Source organism: Megascapheus bottae, chromosome X (genome assembly GCF_031878675.1).
Source record: "Megascapheus bottae isolate mThoBot1 chromosome X, mThoBot2.hap1, whole genome shotgun sequence".
Classification (NCBI taxonomy): domain Eukaryota; kingdom Metazoa; phylum Chordata; class Mammalia; order Rodentia; family Geomyidae; genus Megascapheus; species Megascapheus bottae.
In genome coordinates this window covers 40,284,774-40,306,061 of record NC_143547.1, presented here as the reverse complement: position 1 = coordinate 40,306,061, position 21,288 = coordinate 40,284,774, and the positions used below count along the sequence as shown (strand labels likewise).

Genomic DNA, 21,288 nt, shown 5'->3' with positions numbered 1-21,288 from the left:
GAGGTCTGAGGATCAAGGTTCAGAGCCAGCCAGCCAGGGCACAAAAGGACCTGAGACTCTTTATCTCCAGTTAACCTCTAGAAAAGGGAACTGGGGCTTGGCTCAAGGGTAGGGTGGTAGCCTTGAGCTGAAGAGCTCTGGGACAGTGCTCAGGCCCAGGGGTAGGGGTGGTAACCTTGAACTGAAGAGCTCAAGGACAGTGCACAGGCCTAGTTCCACCCCCATGACCCACAAAAAAATTTATTTTTCTGTAGAAGTCCTGAGGCTTGAACTCAGTGCCTAGGCACCGTTCTGGAGCCTTTTGTTCTACACTAGTATTCTATCATTTGAGTCACAGTTTCATCCTTGGCTTTTTGGTGTTTCATTGGAGATAATCATGAGGCTGGTTTTGAACCTTGCTCCTCAGCTCTCAGCCTCTTGATAAGTGAGGTTTATGGGCATGAACCACCAGTGCCCAGCTTACACCTTTTTTTACATATAGTAAAATTTATAGAGAAGCTTATTACAACAAAAACAATGGGAACATTAGATTGTATAGCATAGCTATGACATGAGAAAATGACATTTCATTCCAATGGAATATTTCACACATTTTGTGTCATCCATGTGCAGGTACCATGTTAGTTATTCTTTTTTTTAAATTTGCCCAACCTGGGGCTTGAACTCAGGGCCTGAGCACTGTTCCTGAGCTTTCTCAAGGCTAGTGCTCTACCACTTTGAGCCACAGCACCACTTCTGGCCTTTTCTGTGTATTTGCTACCAAGGAATTGAACCCAGTGTTTAGTGCATGCTAGGCAAGCACACTACTGCTAGGCCACACTTCCCATGGTAGTACTCTCTGTATTGTTCCAATTTTAGTATGTGTGCTGCCAAAGTAAGCAATCTTTGCATACTTTTCCTCCCTTCATTAGGTCTCTTTCTCTGCCGTGTAATTGTTAGACTTCTACTCTGCTTTAATGACTTTGTCTGAATATGAGTCCAAACAAGTCTTTCTTACTCTCCAATAAGCAGGTTTGATTCTTAGCTATTTCGTGTGCAACCAATGTATTTACTGCAGTACTGGGATTTGAACTCAAGGTCTTCCATTTACTAGCCAAGCGCTCTGCTACTTGAGCCCACCAATCTTGTTTAGTATGTATTGTTAATCATCCCTGTGTGTAAAGTGTTTTTGCTCTGTCTTGCAGTGATTTTATTTTCAAGTTATTTTCTTTGGTTAATCAAAGGAATTCTCTACAGTAATAACTCTTGTCTTATTTTTCTTTACAGTCTCCTCATTGAACATGTCATAGTTCTTAAAATAGTTGAATCACCAAATATAAATAATTAGTTGGGAATAGAACTAAGGTTTAGGCTCTGGAGAATGCTAACATAGAAGGAGGACAGAGGATAAACAGAAAGATAATCTAGCAAAGGACAATAAAACTAAGTAGTCAGAATTGTTGGCTAGATGAAAATGTATAGTATTTTTTGTTTGTGTTTTTTTTTAGATTGAGTCTTACTTTTCCATGCTGGTCTTCATCTCTGTCCTCCTGCTTCAGCCCCCTGAGTAGCAGGATTATGTGCCTGTACCACTAGCCCAGCTTGCAAAGTATTTTAATTATTGTTTATTTTATTTTATTTTACTTTTTTACCTATGGCTTGAACTCAGGTCAGGGCCTGGGTGCTATCCTAGACTGTCTTTGTGCTAAAGGCTAATGCTCTACCACTTGAGCCACAGCACCACTTCTGGCCTTTTCTGAGTAGTTTATTGGAGATAAGAATCTCAGACTCTTCTGCCAAGTCTGTGGCTTTGAACTGTGCTCCTCAGATCTCAGCCTCCTGGGTAGCTAGGATTATAGGTGTAAGCCACGTGTGCCTGGCTAATTATTTAAGGTTAGTTTGAATTACAACAACTATAACCTGAGACTATAGGAAATAGGTGGAATAGTTGAAGGATTTTTCTGAATCTTTTGATAGGGATTTCACAGAAGCTGGAGTAGCGTTCTTTTTTTCCCTTGACCATAGAGCTTGAACTCACGGCTTGGGCACTGTCCCTGAATGTTTTAGCTCAAGGCTAGTGCTCTATCACTTTGAGCCGCAGAGCCACTTAAGTGTTCTGGCAGTTATTTAGAGATAAGAGTTTCATGGACTTCTAACTCAGGCTGGCTTCAAACCATGACCCTCAGATCTCAGTTTCCTGAGTAGCTAGGATTAAAGGCATGAGCCATCAGTGCTCATCCTGAAGCAGTACTCTGATATGTGGTAAAACTTCTTTCAGATATTGTAAAAACATCATGTAGCATGAGTTCTGCAAACAAAAATTACAATTACAAATTTTCCTACTAAGCAGAAATACTATAAATCATCCATTTATCTCCTTAAACAAATTGTCACTCCCCAACCAGGAATAACTTTCTAAGTATTAATAGCAGTGGGCAGGGGGCAGGAGTTTGGCCTAGTGGTTGAGTGTTTGCCTATCATGCACGAAGACCTGGGTTTGATTCCTCAGTACCACATATATAGAAAAAGCCAGAAGTGCTGCGGATCAAGTGGTAGGGTGACTCATGGTAGTGTGCTAGCCCAATTAACCACCAAAAAATGATAGTGGTGCTATGACTCAAAGTGGTTGAGCGGTATCCTTGAGCTAAAGAGTTCAAGGACAGCACCCAGGCCCAGAGTTCCAGCCCCATGACCAACCAAAAAAAGGAAAAACAGTCAGTAATAATATTAAAGTGCATGGATATAAACCAGATAATTAAAATAATTTATTCACTCATATATGTACCTGTTATATATTGGGCATGAAAAATGAAAGTAGATTTATGAATTTGCCTTATCTATTAGCTACACTGACTCGTGATACATACAGGATTTTTTGTTTTGTTTTGTTTTGGGGGTCATGGGGCTTGAACTCTGAGCCTGGGCACTGTCCCTTAGCTCTTCAGCTGAAGGCTACTGTTGTACTCATTAAGCCACAGCACCAGTACAAAGTTCTCAACTAAATGTATTGAAAGAATAAATGGTATTGACAACTCTTTGCCTCCCATTTTTAATATTTCCTTCTGTACTGTTAATTTGTAGGGCCAAAACACTCATTGACCCAGATTTCTCAATCCATGCTGGATCTCTGCGATGAAAAGCTTAAAGAGGTAAATCACTATAGATGAAACAAAGACAATGGCATGTGAAGATGCATGGTAGCAGAATAGGAAATTTAACTGAAAAAAGAGTTTATGGGGAATTGGACATTTGTGTTATGAGATAACTTGAAAGAACCTTAAGAATATATAGGTCAGTCCTTTTATAGGTGGGTAAAGCTTAATCTGTAATAGATAACTTGCAGTGGGCATTTTGACTACTAAATGTTAAGTTAGTGTTAAGATCCAAAACTGTGACTTTACAAAGGGAAAGGAAGGCTGGGAATGTGACTTAGTGGTAGAGTGCTTGCCTAGCATGCATGAAGCCATCGGTTGGATTCCTCAGTACCACATACACAGAAAAAGCCAGAAGTAGTGCTGTGGCTCAAGTAGTGCTAGCCTTGAGCAAAAACAAAAAACAAAACAAAACAAAAAACAAGAGCTTAGGGACAGTTCCCAGGACTGACAAAAAAAAAAGAAGAAAAAAAAGTGGGGTGCAGGAGCTCATGCCTGTAATCCTAGCTACTCAGGAGGCTGAGATATGAGGATCAAGGTTTAAAGCCAGCCCAAGCATAAAAGGACCTGAGAATCTTATCCTGAGAGTCTTATCTCCAATTAATCACTAGAAAATGGGAAGTGGGGCTTGGCTCAAGGGTATGGTGGTAGCCTTGAGCTGAAGAGCTTAGGGACAGTGCTCAGGCCAAGTTCAATCCTCATGACCCACCAAAAAAAAAAAGACTGGGAAGGAAAAGTGATTTACCAAGAAGGTACCTGTAGCTAAAAGACTAGCCAGTGCTTCATTATCTAAGAGGTTTTTTTTCTTTTTTCTTTGCTGGTACTAGTGGCCTAGGGACTGTTCTTGAGCACTTTTGTTCAATGGTAGTGCTCTACCACTTGAGCCATAGGGCCTCTTCTAGCTTTTTCTGTGTATGTGGTACAGAGGAATCAAACCCAGGGCTGTATGAAAGCTGGGCAAGCACTCTACTACTAGGCCACACTCCTGGCCCAAAGATTTTAATTTCGGAGAGATAATGTCTACATACCGTTTTCTGGGCTCCTTTTTTATTGTATTGGAGACAAAACTAGGGACTTGCCTTTGGTAAACAAGCATTCTCCCACAGAGCTAATTCCTCAGACCCTCTATATACATATCTTTGAAAAGATTTGCCATTAGGGCGGGTGCAGTGGCTCATGCCTGTGATCCTAGATACTCAGGTTGAGATCTGAGGATCATGGTTCAAAGCCAGCCTGAGTTGGAAGTCCATGAAACTCTTATCTCTAATTAATCACCAGAACACTAAAGTGGCTCTGAGGCTCAAAGTGATAGAGCACTAGCCTTGAGTCTGGGACAGCTCCCAGGCCCATGAGTTCAAGCTCCATGGCCAAGAAGGAAAGAATGTGAGACTCTTATCTCCAATTAATCACTAGAAAATGGGAAGTGGGGCTTGGCTCTAGGGTATGGTGCTAGCCTTGAGCTGAAGAGCTTAGGGACAGCGCTCAGGCCAAGTTCAAGCCCCAAGACCCATACACACAAAAAAAATTACCATTATAAGCCAGGCACCTGTGGCTCACACCTGTAATCCTAGCTATTCAGGAGGCTGAGATCTTACAACTGGTTCAAAGCCAGCCTGGGCATGAAAGTCTGTGAGATTCTTATCTCCAGTTAACCACTAGAAAACCATAAGTAGAGGCCGGGCACAGTGGCTCATGCCTGTAATACTAGCTACTCAGGAGGCTGAGATCTGAAGATAAGGGTTCAAAGCCAGCCTGAGCACTTAAATCCGTGAGATTCTTCATCTCCTATTAACCACCAGAAAACTGGAAGTGGCTCAAGGGTTAGGGCAGTAGCCTTAAGCTGAAGAGCTCAGGGACAGTGCCCAGGCCCAGAGTTCAAATAGTATGACTGACCCCCCAAAAATTATATATATACACACATTTTCTACCAATACAGCAGCCTGATCTCAGGGCCTGGGCATTATCCCTTAGGTTATTCAGTCAAGGCTAGTACTCTATCACTTGAGCCACAGGTCCAATTCCAGCGTTTTGCTCATCACTAGTTAATTGGAGGTAAGAATCTCATGGCTTTCCCTGCCCAGGTTGACTTCAAACCACGGTTCTCAGATGTCACCCCCCTATATAACTAGAATTACAGGCATGAGCCACACGTGCCCCCTCTTTTTTTTTTTTGCTAGTCCTGGGGACTGATCTCTGCCTGGGCACTGTCCTTGGGCTTTCCTCAAGGCTAGGACTCTACCAGTTGAGTCACAGCAACCCTTCCAGGTTTTCTATGCATGTGGTACCAAGGAATCAAACCCAGGTCTTCATGCATGCTGGGCAAGCACTCTACCAGTAGGCCAAACTCCTGGCCCCCCCTCCTTTTCTTTGGTATTTAAGCTGGGCACCAGTGGTTCATTCTTGTAATCCTAGTTACTCAGGAGGCTGAGATTTGAGGATCACATCTCAAAGTCAGCCTAGGCAGGAAAGTTTGTGAGACTCTTATCTCCAATAAATTGCTCAGAAAAAGCCTGAATTGGCACTGTGGCTCAAGTAGTAGACTGCTACCCTTGAGCAAAAGAAGCTCAGGAATGGTGCCCAGGTCCTGATCAGGCCCCACGATCAGCCAAAAAAAAAGAAGGAGAAGGAGAAGAATTATATTTATTTAGAAATAGGACTTTTAGCCAGGACTTGTGCTTACTAGGCAAGTTGATCTACTCCTTGAACTATACCCTCCCAGCATTTAGCCCTATTTTCTTACTGAGAATGATTGTGGCACCTTGTATGTTTATAAAAATAGAAGTGTGATGATAGTGTTAACATTTAAGTAGCTATTTTAAAAGAAGAATATGTAACCTGTAAAGATGAAAAGATTTTCAACTTGATTGATCAGAGAATTGCAAACTTAATCTACATTTACAAAGTGTAAAATTGTAGAAGACACGAGTTAAGTATGACAGTGTAGACCAATTGGGACATGAAGTTTTTCCTAATAGAATTTTAAGTCAGTTTACTGGATTAAATCTTCGTACACACACACAAAAAAACCTTACATTTAGTTATTTGTTTGTTTTCTAGTACTGGGGATCAAATCCAGGGCCTTCCTGTGGTAGGCAAGTGCTCTGCCAAGTGACATCCCTAGCCTTTTGGATTATTCTTGGCTTTTCTTTGCTTTTCTTTGTGGGTCATGGGTCTTGAACTGGGCCTGGGTGCTGTCCCTAAGCACTTCAGCTTAAGACTACCACCCTTATCCCCAGGCCTGGGCATTGTCCCCGTGCTTGTCAGCTCAAAGCTACCACCCTACCCTTGAGCCAAGCCCCATTTCCCATTTTCTAGGAGTTAATTGGAGATAAGAGTCTCAGTTCTTTTTGTGCCTGGGCTGGCTTTGAACCTTGATCCTCAGATCTCATCCTTCTGAGTAGGTAGGATTACAGGCTTGAGCCACTGTGCCCCATCTCATTCTTGGCTTTTCTATGGTTGTCACACTTAAGAAACCTGACTTAGCTTTGTTATGTTTTATTTTATTTTAGAAAGAAGACAAATTAGCTCGTTTGGAGAAAGCAATCAATCCGTTGCTGGATGATGATGACCAAGTGGCATTTTCTTTCATTCTGGATAATATTGTAACTCAGAAAATGATGGCAGTTCCAGACGTAAGTGGTCTTGGTACTAAATACTCTAAAGAGTACACAGGAAAAGAAAGAAGCAAGGGTATGCATTGTGTATGTATGCTGGAGATTCTGAGCAGTGTTGTACGTTAGTTGAAAAAAATGGGTATGCAATTCTAAGCATCAACCTTTTTTGCTGTGTAAGTACCTTATTGAAAGATGGTGGGGCAGTAGTCTTTGGATATATTCTGCATGTCATCGTTCCTGAATAGTCCTAGAAAGAAAGGATGCCAGCTACTGGAAGACTCACGATTTAGAGATGCTTTTGTACAAACAAATTTGATAATTACCTGTGTTTGCTGTCTATTTTTTGCAATATTCTTTGGAACATTGTGGTGGATACTTGGAGCCTTAAGGTGATGTGCTCTATCACTTGAGCCATAACTCCATCTCTTTTTTCAAATTTTTATGACAGCTAATTCTATAAATTTTCTGTGTCTGTATTTGCAAGCTCTGGGGCTTTAATTCAAGGCCTAGGTGCTGCCCTAGAGCTTTTGCTCAAAGCTAGTGCTCTACCACTTGAACCACAGCTCCAACTACAACTTTTTTTGTAGTTATGTTGAGACAAGAGGATCAACAAGCTTTCCTATCTGAGCTGGCTTTGAAACATGATACTCAGATCTCAGCTTCTTGAGTAGCTAGGCTTATAGGTATGAACTATCAGCACCTGGCTTCTATAGACTGCTGTAATGATCTTCCCTATAAATTCTGTACTTATTTTTTTTTGTCAGTAGTGGGGCTCGAACTCTGTGCCTGGGTGTTGTCCCTGAGTTGTTAAACTCAAGGTGCCTGGCTCTGTATTTTGTTTTTGTTGCATCATCTATTTGTAATGCTATAAAACTGTGGAATAAGAATTGTATTTAAGCTAGGCACCAGTGGTTCATTCTTGTAATCCTAGTTACTCAGGAGTCTGAGATTTGAGGCTTGCATCTCAAAGTCAGCCTAGGCAGGAAAGTTTGTGAGACTCTTATCTCCAATAAATTGCTCAGAAAAAGCCTGAATTGGCACTGTGGCTCAAGTAGTAGACTGCTAGCCTTGAGCAAAAGAAGCTCAGGAATGGTGCCCAGGTCCTGATCAGGCCTCACGACCAGCCAAAAAAAAAAAAAAGAAGAAGGAGAAGGAGAAGAATTATATTTATTTAGAAATAGGACTTTTAGCCAAGTACCGGTGACTCACACCTGTAATCCTAGCTACGCAGGACAATGAGATCTCAGGAATCCAGATTAAAACCAACCGCAAGCACTAAAATCTGTGAGACTCTTATCTCCAGTTAACCACCAGGGAACTGGAAATGGCACTATGGCTCAAATGGCAGAGTGGTAGCCTTGGACGGAAAAGCTTAGGGACAGTGCCCAGTCCCAGAGTTCAAGCCCCATGCCTGACCAAAAAAAAAAAAAAGAAAGAAAAGGAAAGACAGAAAAAGAGAGAAATGGTACTTTTATCCAGGCACTTGGGGTCCTTATCCTGTCAGGGAATAGAATCCATGTGCTAGTCGTCAATGATTCATGTCTGTGATCGGCTGTCTTAAGATTTGAGAATCACCATTCAAACCATTCAAAGCCAGCCTGGGCAGGAATGCTCATGAGACTCTTTTTTTTTTTTTTTTTTGCCAGTCCTGGGCTTGAGCTCAGGGCCTGAGCACTGTCCTTGGATTTTCTCAAGGCTAGAGCTCTACCACTTGAGCCTCAGCACCACTTCGGGCTTTTTTCTATGTATGTGGTACTGAGGAATCGAACCCGGGTCTTCATGCATGCTAGGCAAGCACTTTAACCACTAGGCCAAACTCCCGGCCCCTCATGAGACTCTTATCTCAGATAAACTACCCCCTAAAAGGTGGAAGTGAAACTGTGGTTCAAGTGTTAAGAGTACTATCTTTGAACAAAAGAAGCACTTACACCCTAAGTTCAAGCCCCAGAATTGGAACACACAAAAAAATAAAAAATCCATGACTTAAACTGTATATAAAATTTTGTGTTTGTGTTTTCCTGGGAAAAGCGTCCATAACAGTTGTCTGTCTGTCTGTCATGGGGCTTGAACTCTGGGCCTGGTGCTGTCCCTGAGTTCTTCAGTGCTCTGTCACTTGAGTCAAAGTGCCACTTCCATTTTTCTGTTGATTAATTGGAGATAAGAGTCTCTCAAAGCCAGGACTAGCTATGAACCATGATTCTCAGATCTCAGCCTCCTGAGTAGCTAAGATTACAGGCTTGAGCCACCGGCACCTGGCTGTGAAACGTATTTGTGACTCAGCAAATTTGAGAATCTCTGTAATAGGACTGATTTCCATTTAATTCCCATGCTTTATTTTTACTAGTCTTGGCCATTTCATCACCCAGTCAATAAGAAGTTTGTTCCAGATTATTACAAAGTAATTGTCAACCCAATGGATTTAGAGTCTATACGTAAGGTAAGTGGTTTAATAAAAAAAATGCATTTTTGTAGTTGATGTATTTTATACATGTAATTTGAGTCCTTGGTTCTTTTTATCATAGAATATTTCCAAGCACAAATACCAGAGTCGGGAGAGCTTTCTAGATGATGTAAACCTTATTCTGGCCAACAGTGTTAAGTACAATGGTAGGTATTTCAACTTTTCTCTTTTTTCCATCAATCTATGCAAGGTATTACCTAAAACCACCTTGAGCAATGATTGAATCAGTCAAATACAAGTGATTTCGTCTGCTTTTTTTTAAATTAGTCATAGGAGTGTGTGTTATATAAAGTTTAATTCCAAGATTTTTTTAGTAGTACTGGAATTTGAACTCAGGGATTCACACTTGCTAGGATCATGCTCTTCACTTGAACCATATCTGTAGCTTATTTTTTTGAGGTTCTTAGTGAGATAAGGTTTCACCACTCAGGTATGCTTCTAAGCTGTGATCTACCTTACATTAGGTTACTATCATTGCTACTTTAGGTCCTCACAGGCCTATTCTAACACTACAGCTGAAATAGAATTTTTTTTTGTGCCAATCCTCGGGCTTGAGCTCACGGCCTGGGTACTGTCCTTGGGCTTTCTCAAGGCTAGCCCTCCACCATTGGAGTCACAGCACCACTTCTGGCTTTTTCTGTGTGTGTGGTACCGAGGAATAGAACCCAGGACTTCCTGCATGCTAGGCAGGCACTCTACTACTAGGCCAAACTCCTGGCCCCTAAAATAGAATCTTATATATTTTTCTATCTAGCTGGCCTGGAAACATGATCCTCCCTATTTTAGCCTTCAACATGGTTCAGATTGAAAAGGGTTAGGGAGGGCATCATGGACTTTTCTTTTTCTTTTTTTCTTCTTTTTTTTTGCCAGTCCTGGGGCTTGAAATCTGGGCCTGGGCACTGTCTTGACTTCTTTGGCTCAAGGCTAGCATACTACCACTTGAGCCACAGCACCACTTTTGGCCTTTTCTATTTATATGGTACTGAGGAGTTGAATCCAGGGCTTCATACATGCTAGGCAAGCACTCTACAACTAAGCCACATTCCCAGCCCCTCATGGACTTTTTCTAGGCTGGCATTGAACCTTGGTTTTCCAGATCTCAGCTTCCCAAGTAGCTAGGATTTACAGGTGTGAGTAATTAGCTCCCACTTACCATTAAAGTTTTATGGTGAAAAGTAGGCTTGGCTTACTTTTAAAGATTTGTAAAACAGAAAAAATCTGAGTATAAATAAAAAGTAAAGCCAGACATCAGTGGCTCATGCCTGTAATCCTAGCTACTCGGGAGGCTGAGATCTGAGGATCAAGGTTCAAAGCTAGACCAGGCAGCAAAGTCCATGGGACCCTTATCTTCAGTAAACTACTCAGGAAAAACAGAAAGTGGCTCTGTGGATCAAGTAGTAAAGCACTAACCTTGATTACAGAGTCTCAAGAACAGTGCCCAGGCCCTGAGTTCAAGCCCCAAGGCCAGCAAATAATAATAATAATAATAATAATAATAATAATAATAATAATAATATAATATGCAGCAGCTATTGCTTTGAGCTTTGAGTCACCACTGTATTTCCACAAGGTGTGAAAAATTGCCCCATAAATTGAGCTTAGGAAAATGTGTGGCTGTAGACCTTGGCAAATTTCCTTAGTTCATGGAGTTTTGTTCAATACATGAATAGTATATTTTCCTGTTTGAGCAGTGAGTCATGTAGCTAATTATTCTACTGAAAATAAAGAATGCTCACTGTTCTCAAGTAATTCACAGTTCATTTGGTGGAGAGGTAGTTAAAATGCAGCTCAGTAAATGCTGCAATAGAAGACATACAGAAGAGGAGTGTCTTAAACTAAGACTTAGTGCAAGTTTTATAAAGTAATGAAAGTTGGGTTTTAGCTGGGTGCTGGTGGCTCACACCTGTAATTCTAGCTACTCAGGAGGCAGAGATCTGAGAATCATAGTTCAAAGTCAGCCCACATAGGAAAATCTGTGAGACTCTTAACTCCAGTTAACCACCCCAAAACTTGGAAGTGGAGCTAAGACTCCAGTAGGACAAATAGGCTTAGGGACAGTACTCAGGCCCTAAGTTCAAGCCACACGACTAGACCCCATTTCTTTTTTTTTTGCCAGTCCTGGGCTTAATCTCAGGGCCTGAGCACTGTCCTTGGACTTTCTCAAGGCTAGAGCTCTACTGTGTGAGCCACAGCACCACTTCTGGCTTTTTTCTATGTATGTGGTACCGTGAAATCAAACCCGGGTTTTTGTGCATGCTAGGCAAGTACTCTACCACTAGGTCAAACTCCCATCCCACATTTTTTTATGTGCACTAGGATGAATCGATACTACAGATAAATACCAAATTGAGAGAAAGAAAAAAGTCTAGCACTTAAATATTTTGATAGAAATATACAGAGTGCCACAGGTCAGAAAATCTAAGTCAGAATGGAAGAGAAACTTAAGCTGAATTCTAAAGGATCAATGATCCTTGGTAGACAGAACCTGTGAAAGAGAGTAGCAATATGTAAAGACAGAGTTTTGTGGGTGCATTTTTTATAATAACTTACCTTTTTTCCCCTGAGGGTGACAGTGTCCCTGAAACTGTATGCTCAAGGATAGCGCTATACCACTTGAGCCATAGCTCCACTTCTGGCCTTCTCTCTTAATTAGAGATCAGAATCTCAGACTTTGCTGCTAAAGCTAGCTTTGAACAATGATCCTCAGTTCGTAGCCTCATGAGTACCTCAGATTATAGGCATGAACCACTACTGCCTGGCTATGGGTAGCTTTTGTTTTTTTTTTGTGGGTCATGGGGCTTAAACTTTTCCTGGGCGCTGTCCCTGAGCTCTTCAGCTCAAGGCTACCACCCTACCCTTGAGCCAAGCCCCACTTCCTATTTTTTCTAGAGGTTAATTGGAGATAAGAGTCCCAGGTCCTTTTGTGCCCTGGCTGGCTTTGAACCTTGATCCTCAGATCTCAGCCTCCTGAGTAGGTAGGATTACAGATGTGAGCCACCATGCTGGCTATGGTTGCATTTTAAGTGTATATGTTGTTGAATCAGTAATCAGTTAGATGTTGAGAGTTAGGTAGGAGTCAAATCCCAGAGGACCTTAATGTGCCATACTTAAGTTTGTAAGGCCTGGATAGCTCAAATCTTAGAGTACCTGTCAACCAAACATGAGGCCTTGAGTTAAAACCCCAGTACTAATAATTTTTACTTTAGCCTAAATTGGAAAACATAGAAGGAATTAAATACTGGACAATGCCATATGACTCTTTAAGCAAACAAAGAGCATTTAAGTACATTTGAGAAAATTCCCTAGGATGCTGAGATCTCATTTAAGAATTTAACAGCCCAAGGGCAGGGAGTTTGGCCTAGTGGTTAAAGTGCTTGCCTAGCATGCACGAAGACCCGGGTTCGATTCCTTGGTACCACATACATAGAAAAAAAAAAGCCGGAAGTGGTGCTGAGGCTCAAGTGGTAGAGCTCTAGCCTTGAGAAAGTCCAAGGACAGTGCTCAGGCCCTGAGCTCAAGCCCAGGACTGGCAAAAAAAAAAATCTCGATTTAGATCTCAGCCTCCTGAGTAGCTAGGATTATAGGCAGGAGCTACAAGTGCTTAGCTTGATGATGGTAACTTGAAGCCAGACAGACAGAAAAGTCCCTGAGACTTATCACCAATAAACTGCTCAGAAAAAGTGGGAAATGGTGTTACAGTTCAAGTGGTAGAGTGCTAACCTTGAGCACAAAGAAGCTCAGGGACAGGTCCTAAGGTCAATCCCTAGGATTGGGGAGGAAAAAAAAAACAAAACAAAAAAAAAGAATTTAACAGCCCAAGTAGTATGGCTCTTAAGTTTACCATATTACTTGGCAGAGACAGAAAATTGGAAAGAAGAGGTGAAGAAAGGGACAACCAACAGAAAAATGAGGGATGGCATATTCTGTAAGGAAAGCAGAATGTTTGGTACTGTAAAAGAATGAAAACCACGACAAGTTTAGGAATTGTACTTGACTAGAGGAGGGAAGTGGTGGGAGATGAGATTCCCTCCCTCTGCCCCACTTAGTCCTGGGTCTTGAGTTTAGGGGCTGAACACTGATCCTGGGTTTTTATTTTTATTTATTTATTTATTTTTGCCAGTCCTGGGCTTGAGCTCAGGGCCTGAGCACTGTCCTTGGAATTTCTCAAGGCTAGAGCTCCACCACTTGAGCCTCAGCACCACTTACGGCTTTTTTCTATGTGTGTGGTACCAAGGAATCGAAGCCGGGTCTTCGTGCATGCTAGGCAAGCACTTTAACCACTAGGCCAAACTCCCGGCCCGGGTTTTTATTTTTATTATTTATTTTTTGTCGGTTGTGGGGCTTGAACTCAGGACCTGCGTTCTGTCCTACCCTAGAGCCAGAGCACCGCTTCCAGTTTTCTGGTGGTTAATCAGAAATGAGTCACATGGGCTGGCTTTGAACCTTGATCCTCAGACCTCAGCAACCTGAGCAGCTAGGATTACAGGCATGAGCCACTGTCCTAGGCTTTTATACTCCAGGTTGATACTTCTTATTACTCATTGGACATTAGAGAGTAGAAATGCTTCATCAATTATCTCTCTTGGTATTTCCTAAAAATACCTAGAATTCTGGCAATAGTTTTGCTAATGGGTTCATGATGTTTTGGAAATTATATTGCAAATGTATTGCAAATGATAAACAAGGGTGCTTAAGAAAGGCTAATGTCATGCAGATTGTGTTAGGGCAGACCTGTTAGGTACTCTTACAAAATGCAGAAGACACTAATAAAACAATAAGTGTGCTAGGTGTGATGGTTCAAACCTATTATCCAAGAATGTGTGATGCTGAAATAAAAAGGTTATGAGTTTGAGGAAAGCTTGGACTAATATATCAAGTTCCAGGCCATATTGAAATACATAGCAAGACCTTATCTCAGAGAAGTTTTTTGTTTGTTTCTGAATAAGCTCCATTTTTAATGGAGATATTCAGTGTTAGACTGGTTGTTGTCACAGATTGCCAACAACAGTATGAATTTAATGAAATATTTGGAAAACTTCAAGAACTTAATTGTTCTTTCTTCTGCTTCATTAAGCTATTTGTGAAGACCTGGTACTGTTAACCACCAATAGAGATCACTTTATTGTTAAAGGCTTATAATTTTAAATGTCTTGTCAGTCTTTAAAAAATTATTCTAAGTAAACACGAGGAATGTTTTTGCTAGATTTTCACATTGCCTTAAGTATACATACATACATACATACATACATAATAAATTGCTTGTCAGGTACAGTGGCTCCTGCCTGTAATCCTAGCTACTCAGGAGGCTGAGATCTGAGCATCGTGGTTCAAAGCCAGCCCTGGCATTAGAGTCCTACAAAAGTCCAAGAGACTCTTATCTACAATTAGTCACTAGAAAACAGGAAGTGGTACTGTGGCTCAAGGGGTAAGGCGGTAGCCTTGAGCTGAAGAGCTCAGTGACAGCGCCCAGGACCAGAGTTCAAGCCCCATGACTGACAAAAAAAAATACATTACTTATTTAATGTATGGATTAATTTGCAAGGAGTGTATGTCTTTATAATGTTGCTTTTTCTACCTGGAAACAGTGTTTCTTTATTCAAATTTTTTATTCACATACCTCACGTTAAGTTTAACTTTTTTTCATATAGTTAAAATAAGGTCGTTATTTATGTATTTATTATCTATTTATTATTTATTTATTTATGTTGCCAATCCTGTCTATTGAACTTGGCCTGAGCATTATCCTTGGGCCTCCTCAAGGCTAGAGCTCTACCACTTCAGCCATAGCACCACTTCCAGCTTTTTCTATGTATGTGGTATGGAGGAATCGAACCTGGGTCTTCATGCATACTAGGCAAGCACTCTACCACTACGCCAAACTCTCAGCTATCTTTATATAGTTTTATTAGGCAACTGTGTTAATTCACTTTTCTATATGTTACCGTTTTTACTGCTATCGAACATTCTTGTTTTGTATTGTTGCTATTGTACATATGCTGCTTTTTATTTAACTGGGCTAAGTCTAAATCTTTGAGTCAGTTTTTTTTTCTTTTTGGCCAGTCCTGGGGCTTGAACTCAGGGCATGAGCACTGTCCATAGGCTTTCTCAAGGCAAGAAATCTACCACTTGAGCCACAGTACCACTTCCGGATTTTTCCTATGTATGTGGTACTGTGGAATTGAACCTGGGTCTTGGTTCATGCTAGGCAAGCACTCTACCACTAGGCCAAACTCCTAGCCCCAGCTTTGAGTTTGTTTAATGAATATGAGTAGATGACTCAACACTGTTAATATATTAAAAGAATGCTTAAAGAATCTACATAATAGATGTTAGATTTAAAATATAGTGAGACACAACGAAGTAAACAGGACTCAAGACACCCAGGCACAATGAGACCAAAGGAGGAGAGTCTCAGAGAAAAACACCAGATTGTAATGCCCAAACACTCCTCATATACACATAAAATAATAGAGTGACAGGAACCCCAAGAATGGGGCAACAGAAGACCCCTTAACTAGTCCTACCGTTTTTGGAGGTCTCTGTATTCTCTACCTAATACATGGTTCAAACAAGTGTACATCCGTAAGAAGATGGTTATCAATAATGTTTGAAGAGAAACTTTTTTCCTATGTTAAAAAAAAGAATTTACATAATACCATTCTCCAGTTCTGGGCTATAAAGCCTCTACTAATAAATAAGGTTCTTTTTTATCCTGACAGTGTTTAGGGCTAACATATGTTCATTTTATTTTATTTATTGCTCATGGAGCCTGATCTAGGGGTCTGGGCACTGTCCCCGAGCACTTGTGCTTACTTTGTGCTCTACCACTTTGTACTACAGCACCAGTTCCAGAATTTTGGTGGTTAATTGATAGTAAGAATCTCATAGACTGTCCTACCTGTGCTGGCTTTGAACTATGATCATCAGATCTCAGCCTCTTGAGTAGCTAGGATTATAGGTGTGAGCCATCAGCATGTATTTATAATCATGGCATAAAGCTCACATAGTGAAAGAGAACCAAAATTCCTCAATCCTACCTTGGGCTTTTGATGTCAATCTTTTTGCATTATAGCCAGATTTCCATTATTATAAAATATTCATCATTTTAAAATTTTGTTATTTTAACCTTAAAATGTATACAGATCAGTCTGTCTTTCCTTTCTTTTTTTTGTCAGTCATGGGGCTTGAACTCTGGGCCTGGGCACTGTCCCTGAGCTCTTCAGTTCAAGACTACCACCCTACCTCTTGAGCCACAGCGCCACTTCTGTTTTTCTAGTGGTTATTTATAGATAAGAGTGTTACAGACTTTAGTACCCAGGCTGGCTTTGAACCTTGATCCTCAGATCTCAGCTGGATTACTGGCGTGAGCCACCACATACAGCTTCCTTTCTGTCTCTTTCTTTTTCATTTCTTTCTCCCTTCCTCTCTCTCTCCTCTATCCCTCCCTCCTTTCCTTCCTCTTTCACTCCCTCCCTCCCTCTCTTCTCCTCTCTCTCTCCCTTCCCTCCCTCCCTTCCTTCTTTCCTTCCTTCCTTAATTCCTTCCTTGTGCTGGTCCTGGGAGCACTCGGGGCCTGGAGACTATCTCTTTGGGGTTTTTTTTGCTAAAGGTTAGCACTCTGTCACTTGATCCATAGCTCCAGTTCTGGCTGTTTGGGTTCTTAATTGTAGTTAAAAGTCTCTGTGGTAGCCGGGGCATGGTGGCTCACACCTGTAATCCTAGCTACTCAGGAGGCTGAGATCTGAGGATCAAGGTTCAAAGACAGCCTGGGCACAAAAGGACCTGAGACTCTTATTTCTAATTAACCTCTAGAAAACATGAAGTGGGGCTTGGTTCAAGGGTAGGGTGGTATCCTTGATGTGAAGAGCTCAGGACAGTGAGCAGGCCGAGTTCAAGTCCCATGACCCACAAAAAAAAATAGTCTCACTGTTTTTCCTGTTTCATCTGGCTTCAAACTGTGATTATCAGATCTCAGCCTCCTAAGTAGCTAGGATTACAGATGTGAGCCTCTTGTCACACCCAACCAAATCACTCTTAATATATTCACAGTACTGTGAAATTATTACCACTTTCCATTTCCAGAACTTTTTCCAAACAAAAACTCTATATCCATTAAAAAGTAACTCCCTATTTTGCCAGGTACACACATTTGAAAATGACTCCATAGCTGGGCACCAGTGACTCACACCTGTAATTCTAGCTCCTCAGGAAGCTGAGATCTTAGGATTACAGTTGGATACCAGCATGGGCAAGAAAATGGCTGAGATTCTTATCTGCAGTTAAACACCAAAAAACCAGAAGTAGGACTGACTCAAGTAGTAGAGTACTAGCTGGAGCAAAGAAAGAAAGTTCAGGGATGGGGCTGGGATTGTGGCCTAGTAGTAGAGTGCTTCCCTAGCATGCATGAAATCCTGGGGTTGATTTTTCAATACCACATACACAGAAATGGAGCTCTGGCTCATGTAACAGAGCCATATCCTTGAGCAAAAAAAATGTCCAAGGGCAAGCCAGGGAACCATGAGACTCTTATCTCCAGTTAACCACTAGAAAACATGAAGTGTCACTGTGGCTCCAGGGATAGTGCTGGAGCCTTAAATGGAAGAGCTCACCAGACCCAACAATCCACAAAAAAAAGTGCAAGGACAGTGCCCAAGCCCTGAGCTCAAACCCCAGGACTGGCAAAAAAAAAAAAAAAAAAAAGCGGACTCACACACACTTGTAATCCTACCAATTCAGGAGGCTGAGATCTGAGGATCACAGTTCAAAACTCACCCTCTTATCTCCAATTAATCACTAGAAAATGGGAAGTGGGGCTGTGACTCCAGAGGTAGGGCAGTAGCCTTGATCTGAAAAGCTGAGGGGCAATGCCAGGCCAGAGTTCAAGCCGCATAACTCACAAAAAGAAAAAAACCCACTTAGGAATAATGCCCTGTTATTTTTTTATTTCACTTATAGGTTCTGAGAGTCAATATACTAAGACTGCTCAGGAGATTGTGAATGTTTGTTACCAGACATTAACCGAGGTAAGTGGTAGGATGAAGGTCCCTTTGTGATCTAGCTCTATGCAGTCTTCTTGTTCCTTTCAACAAGACATTCCGCGTGCGTGTGTGTGTGTGTGTGTGTGTGTGTGTGTGTGTGTGTGTGTGTGTGTATACGTGTGTGTGCGCGCATGCACACCTGTGTGCATGCACATGTGCAAAGAGATTCTGCAATTTGAACTTTGGTCTTTGACACTGTCCCTGAGCTGGTTACCCAGGCTTGATTTGAACTGTGATCTGCACACAGCCTGAACTGTGATCTGCACACATGTGTGCATGCACATGTGCAAAGAGATATTGGGGTTTGAACTTGAGTCTTTGACACTATCCCTGAGCATTTTACCCCGGCTAGCTTTGAACTGTGAGCCTATGACTTCAGCCTCCTAAGGAGCTAGGGATTATAGGCATGAGCCACCTTGGTTCCTTGTCTTTTTGTTTTGTCAGTTCTGAGGCTTGAACTCGGCCTTAGCACTGTCATTCCTGAGCTCTTTAGTTCAAGGCTAGCTCTCTACTACTTTGAACCACAGCACCATTTCCAATAGTCTTTTTTTAGGGATATTTTACTTTTCTGTTTGGTTTTTCTTTTTTCTTTTTTTTTGTTTACTTTTTTTTTCAGTCCTGGGCTTGGGCTCAGAGCATGAGCACTGTCCTTGGGTTTTCTCAAGTCTAGAGCTCTACCACTGGAGCCACAGCACCACTTCTGGCTTTTTTTTCTATGTATGTGGTACTGAGGAATTGAACCCTGGTCTTTGTGCATGCTAGGCAAGCACTCTACCTCTAGGCCAAACTCCCGGCCCTTCCAGTAATCTTTTAAATGTTCAGAGGAGTTAAACTTTTTGGTTCCTCCCCTAACAATATCTTCCTTCAGTCTGAGTGTGAATGCCTCTTGAGTCTTGTATAACTTGTGTCTGGATACATCTTACATCTAACTTCCACGTATGAGAAAACATGCTCTGTTTGTCTCTCTGAGCTTGACTTATTTAATATGATTTATTCCAGGTCCATCCATTTCCCTGCAAATGACATAATATTTTTTTTTTTTTGTCGGTCATGGGACTTCAACTCTGGTCGTGGGCATTGTCCCTAAGCTCTTCAGCTCAAGGCTCTATCACTTGGGCCATAGGGCCACTTCTGGTTTTTCGGTTTTCCGGTGGTAATTGGAAGTAAGAGTCTTAGGAACTTTAGTGCCCAGGCTGGCTTTGAACCATGATCCTCAGATCTCAGCCTCCTGAGTATCTAGGATTACAGAAGTGAGCCAACACGCCCGTTGAATGAATATTTCCCTTCCTTCTTTCCTTCCTTTTTCTTTTTCTTTCTATTTTTCCCTCCTTCCCTCCCTCCCTCCCTTCTTCCCTCCCTTCTTTCCTTCCTTCCTTTCTTTCTGTTAGTGGTGGGGTTTGAACTCTGGGCCTGGGTGCTGTCCCTGAGCTGTTCAGCTCAAGGCTAATGCTCTACCACTCAAGCCACAGTGCCACTTCCCCATGACCTAATATTATTCTTTCTAATAGATTAGTAACTGTTCCATAATGTATATGCACCACATTGTTCTGATCTACTCATCGGTTGTAGGGCATCCAGGTTATTTCCATAACTTGACTATTGTGAATAATGCAGCAGTGACCATGGATGTGCAAGTAATTTTCCTCTTCATTTTCTAGTATGATGAACATCTGACTCAACTCGAAAAGGATATTTGTACAGCTAAAGAAGCAGCTTTGGAGGAAGCAGATTTAGAAAGTCTGGACCCAATGACACCAGGGCCCTTCACACCTCAGGTGAGTCTAAGGACAATAAACTTTTTCTTAGAATTTTTTATTGGTTTGGGAATTTGGGAGCCTGTTTTCAGAGCTATTTACTGAGATTCCGTTCTTCTCTGTCCTTCCTCTTCATATGCCTTTCGTGTGCTTTCTTGTCTTCTCAAAGGCCAAGGTGAGTGAGGGCCATGGGTCTTGGTGGCCTTGTGGAATCCAAAAGCAGTAGCCATGGGGTGAATGAAGGGGGTTGGGGGTCTAAGTTGTCTTGACAGTATTTGGTAGAATACTGAATCCTGGCTGCTATAGACAGAGGTATCCTCTAGATCTCTAGTTCTTCTGTCCATAAAATTTGGAGTTCTAGAACATCCCCTGAAGTATAGGCTGTTTAGTTATAGACATGAACTCCATTGTTACTGTGCCTTATGATGCCTCATTATTTTTTCCTTGAGAGATACATTAGTGTAGTTACCATGCCACCCGTTTTCCTGGGTAATATTTATAACGTTCTTAAGTGAACATGTCAAAACACTGGAAAGCAAGATGGATAAGTAAATTTTAGACTTTCTGGCTAGACTCTGGTTATACTGAGAGTATAGTATTTCTTGAATATTATACTCGTAGAGCATTGGCATATTTGATGAGTAGAACGTAAACACTGTATAACAGTGCTTGGCTTCTCAATTGGAGACACCTGTGGTGGAATGAAAAGTACATGAGATTTGATGTAAAACAGGCCTGGATTTGAGTCTTAGTTCTTCGCTTGTCTAGTTTTGTGATCTTGGGAAGTTAACCTCTCTAACTCAGTTTCCTTTTCTCTAAAATCTGCTTTTCAATCAACTAGTTGATTTGCCTGACACATAGTAGACATTGAGTAAATATTCTCTGTTGGAACCTTGTCTATAAAGTCCCTAGAGACATTTTTTGTCAGTCCCTGGCTTGAGCTCAGGGTCTGAGCACTGTCCTTGGGCTTTCTCAAGGCTAGAGCTGTACCACTTGAGTCTCAGCACCACTTCTGGCTTTTTCTATGTATGTGGTACCACAGAATCAAACCCGGGTCTGTGTGCATGCTAGGCATGTACTCTGCCACTAAGACAAACTCCCAGCCCCGAGACTATTTTGTTTGTTTGCTTTTCTTTTTTCTAGTCCTGGGGCTTGAACTCAGGGCCTGAGCACTGTCCTTGGGCTTTCTCAAGGCTAGAGCTCTACCACTTGAGCCACAGCACCACTTGTGGCTTTTTCTATGTATGTGGTACCGAGGAATTGAACCCAGATCTTCGTGCGTGCTAGGCA

General features: G+C 41.7%; 1 protein-coding gene across 4 annotated transcripts in view; it reads left to right on the top strand.

Moving 5' to 3' along the window:
• Taf1 (TATA-box binding protein associated factor 1) overlaps positions 1-21,288 on the top strand; it is a 92,764-nt gene that overhangs the window by 57,756 nt on the left and 13,720 nt on the right. For all 4 annotated transcript variants that reach the window (XM_090325929.1, XM_090325928.1, XM_090325927.1 and 1 more), the window contains 6 exons: positions 3,061-3,128; positions 6,641-6,763; positions 9,090-9,182; positions 9,268-9,352; positions 18,162-18,229; positions 19,903-20,019. In XM_090325929.1, the coding sequence (XP_090182055.1) occupies positions 3,061-3,128; positions 6,641-6,763; positions 9,090-9,182; positions 9,268-9,352; positions 18,162-18,229; positions 19,903-20,019 (554 nt within the window). The remainder of the gene's footprint in view (positions 1-3,060; positions 3,129-6,640; positions 6,764-9,089; positions 9,183-9,267; positions 9,353-18,161; positions 18,230-19,902; positions 20,020-21,288) is intronic.